General features: G+C 31.0%; 1 protein-coding gene across 1 annotated transcript; it reads right to left on the bottom strand.

Annotated features, from left to right (window-relative positions):
- LOC132039394 (uncharacterized) lies at nucleotides 1-2336 on the bottom strand. Its single transcript, XM_059429879.1, has 4 exons — nucleotides 2198-2336; nucleotides 1967-2070; nucleotides 1085-1426; nucleotides 1-84 (listed from the first exon to the last, which is right to left on the bottom strand). Exons 1-4 carry the CDS (start codon nucleotides 2334-2336, stop codon nucleotides 22-24), a joined length of 648 nt encoding a protein of 215 aa, XP_059285862.1. The 3' UTR covers nucleotides 1-21.
- Between the last annotated feature and the right edge of the window lie 1710 nt (nucleotides 2337-4046).

Below are 4046 nucleotides of genomic sequence, written 5' to 3'. Positions count from 1 at the left end.
ACTTTCTCTCATTTGGCCTGTTTAAAACAGCATCAAGAAAATTGCACAGCACAAGAAGCTTTGAATTGTTACAAAACTCAGCACCTGCATTTAAAAATTCGAAGACCCAAAATTAACCAAATAAATAAATAAAAATGACACATTAAAAGAAAACTATGAATCTAATCAACAACACTATCATCAGTCTCCATATAGTATACAATTAGTTAAAGTTTCCTTCTTTCATTTTATCAATCAATCACCAATCGATAGTTCTCTATTCTTTGTTAAAAAATAAAAAATAAAAAAAAATAATAATAAAAAAAAATATAACACTCTATCAGTTTTAATTACTATCTGATATAGTTTGATTTGACATGAAATTTAACAAAGAAACATTTTTGAAACTTATCTTGAAAACATGTCATTATATTCGTGTGATAGCAAAAGCTTAATATTAAAAGTTTAAAGTCAAACTATTTCTAAATACAATAATATATCTTTCTTTTATGAATGAATTGCTAAAAAATAATGCCACATGAATTGAAATAGAAAGAGTAGTAATTCTTTAAAGAAAGAAACAAAAGACTTTTGTTTCCATTTCCCCCCCAGAATGACAAATTCTTAGAAGCGACTCAAGTTAATAAATAGCCAATATTAAAGTTACCGGTTCAAGCTAAGGAGTATTTCAAGTTTTCATTTATAAAGCGGTAAGAAAAATTTAAGTGAAATTTATGTCCAAATTTGAAATATATATATTTTTTCAAATTTCAACGAAATCATATACAAACTCCTAGTTTAGATTTATGATTCTGTGTTCCAAAAAAACAAAAAAATCTAGTCATAAAGTAGAGAAGGTGACTTATGGACTACAAATATACTCCATACAAAAAAAAAAAAAAAATCATAAAAAATTTCAATATTAATAGGAGTAATAATGTAAGCAAATCAAATACTTAATATTTTAATTTAAAATTTTAATCTTAAAGTTTGATAATACGGTCAAACTTCTTTATAACAGGGTTGTTTATTCGGATATTGAATGTTGATTAGCGAAAATGACCGTTATGGAGAGCTCTGACTCTAATATCTTATAAGTAATTACCTGTATATCATGGTGACCAGAAGTAGGGAAATGGTGAACAGTAGCAGAATCTACTTCCCCAGTAGGCAAAGGAATTGCTGGATTACTCTTTATAAATGGTATATCATACTCCAACATTGGGCTATTTGCAGGAGAAATTGTTTCTCTCGGCTGTAACGGCCACGTGTACGCCGGAGAAGATGACACGTAGCTGGATATCAATGGTGGAGCTGCCACCGGTGATATTTCCGGAGATGTAAATTGTTCTTTTACCTTAATGGCTAGTTTTTGGCCATGTAAACATGATGTATTAGTGCCATTGTTGAATGAGAAGTAAAAGAAACCAGGCCTTGATGGGTGCCACTGCATGCATTTTTCAAGAAAGTTCATCAGAAAAAAGAAAGAACAAGGGATAATTATGCTCAATTATCTACTTTAACCATTGTTGTACCATTGTTGTAGCTCATCATATGTATTTATGCCTCCATATTCATATCTAGCTACTGACTATGGTACACAATTGTCATTGTTCAGACATCACATGTGGATTTCTCATAGTTGCTGTTGCTGCGCATGCAGCCATTTTTATGGTAAGGGATTATGATTCAACTACACGGTACAACGATCTATTAGATCGTGTCCTTAGGACCTCTCTAAAAGATAATAGCCGGTAAATGTATATGTTCTGTATATTAAGTGGAAGTATACATATAATATATGTCCATTGTGTACATAATATACGTATAATAAACATAATTAATGTATACGTTTTGTATATTTAGAGTAGTGCCCGTAATTAATTTTGGCCGACGGATAAAAATCAAATCTTTAGCCCCATTTTAAAGATTATGTTGAATCTTGAAATTATGAAAAATGGGGTGTCTCCAAGAAATTTGAACTTACAGTGTAGGATTTGGTAAGAAGTGTAGCTTCAGTGAAATTGCACAAAGTAAAGGCATTCTGGTTCTGGAAAATGTAGAGATTGTACTGATACTTATGCTGGAAAACTGAGAATCAAAATCAAACAAATAAAATGGGTCATCAAATTTCAATGCAATACTCCTAAAATTCTGCTTCTTAAGTCTAATGAAGCTGGCAAGAACAGCAGATTATGGTTAACATTGCAACACTTACTGATGGTATCCCCAATTTGGACAGTTGAGTTTTTCCATTCTGAAACTCCATCAACCACTAAAGTTGCTGATTGAGAAACCTGAAAGACTATACTTTCAAGAATGAAGAAAATAAACCAAAACATGGAGAAAACTCCCATGAAGCTTGTGTTAATTTTGTTTGTCTTAGTGAGGAAAGAAAGAAAGAAAAGGGATGAAAGAGCTAATTAGAGTTAAGCTTTAGTAATTACTCCTTCCGTCCCATAAGAAGTGTTATCATAGCTAAAAAAATTATCTCCTAATAAGTGTCATTTCAGGAAATTAAGACATAAATTTGCTAGTTTTTTCCAACTATACCCTTAAATAAAAACTCTCATGAAAGTAAATATATAATTAAAAAAGCCTACATAATAACTTGCAGATTGTTGGATTAAAACGCATGCTCTACTCAAAGAGGAAAAAGTAATTTCTTTTTATTATACAGGGTAATTTAGTAACTTTCACATTACATTATTAATTTCTTAATATGCGTATTTTTGACTAAAATGACACTTATTATGGAACGGACGGAGTATAATTTTAGCAAAATGCATTCCAATAAAATGAAGAGAAAAAGAAAGTGTGCTACAGAAAAGTGTGCTCGTGCTATACAGAGAGAGAAGGATGGAGAATTTGGGAATTGGGAACAAGGTGGTAAAAGAGATTGTCAGGCTTGTCATGGAACAATTTAAAATGGCGGACAGAGATGGATCAACTATACATGGATAATAATGATGACATATTTAAATTTAGACGAAGAGGGTACAAAATTTGGGAGAAAAAAGAAAATCAATTTGCTAGTTCTACACGATGTGTCTAGTAAGCTTTTATTAACCAAAAAAAAAAAAAAATCACTGTAGGGCTACCTTATCATTTTAATCCTTAAAGCTGACTGTTTATTCTGCAACTACTAAAATACTCATTACTTACCATTGTCTTTTCGGTTTAAAATCTAAAACAACTTTTCCTTTTTTCAAAAAAAAAAAAAAGGGCAACAAAAAGACCTTAACTGCAAGTGTTTTGGTGATCACCTTGTTCTAGCCTATCTTAAAATTGGTATTTTGTATGAATTGTCATTTAAAGTATTGCTTCCGTTGGACCTTTTATGTTGGGATATGGATCAAATAGCAACTATCTCTTTTTTAAAATTCAATTCACACGAATCAATAGAAAAGCCAAATCACAAATTCCTTATGATACACTAGATCCAGCTTGGTTATTGATAGAATGAATAGATCTGTTATTTTCTGAAATCTCTCTTATGTTGTTCTTTTTAAAATGTTTTTTTTTTCTTAATAATATCTGCAATATAAAAACCTATATAAAAATTTATGCGTAGTATTACTTTATGTGGAAGAGAATGTAAAATAAAATTATGAGTTGGGGCGTGAATTTAGTTGTTTATGAAGTGGATCGACAATTATAAGGTCTCAAGTTCGTATTTCTGTATTGTAAAACGCATGTGCGAAATTAACACCATTACCCATAGGCTATAAAGAAAACAATACTTGGGTTGAAACAATTTAATAACAAAGCTAATTCTCATTATAAGAAACAAATTATCATTTTCTTTAAGAGTACACACATATTTTAAATCATACATCATTCATCAAGGGGCTCCTAACTGGAAGTTCATTTTGTTTCTTACTCTTCATGAAAAATTATATATAAGAGATAGGTCATTGGGTCAGTGGGCCGGGGCATCACTGAGATCCTGGATTGTCCCATATGTAGTACTAGTAATGAAAGTGTGGATCACCTCTTCTTTGAATGTGAGTGGTCTGGTAAGATTTGGTACAAGCTTTTGGCATGACAAGGCTATCATAGAACTG

This window comes from Lycium ferocissimum, chromosome 12, assembly GCF_029784015.1.
Source record: "Lycium ferocissimum isolate CSIRO_LF1 chromosome 12, AGI_CSIRO_Lferr_CH_V1, whole genome shotgun sequence".
In the NCBI taxonomy this organism is placed as follows: Eukaryota; Viridiplantae; Streptophyta; class Magnoliopsida; order Solanales; family Solanaceae; genus Lycium; species Lycium ferocissimum.
This window is presented reverse-complemented; position numbering and strand designations above follow the sequence as displayed.

Coding starts and splice junctions, on each gene's coding strand:
- LOC132039394 (XM_059429879.1), bottom strand. CDS start 2,336: ATGGGAGTTTTCTCCATGTTTTGGTTTATTTTCTTCATTCTTGAAAGT. Junction 1,427..1,966: donor TTCTTACCAAATCCTACACT/GTAAGTTCAAAT, acceptor AAATGCATGCAG/TGGCACCCATCAAGGCCTGG. Junction 85..1,084: donor CTGGTCACCATGATATACAG/GTAATTACTTAT, acceptor TTTTAAATGCAG/GTGCTGAGTTTTGTAACAAT.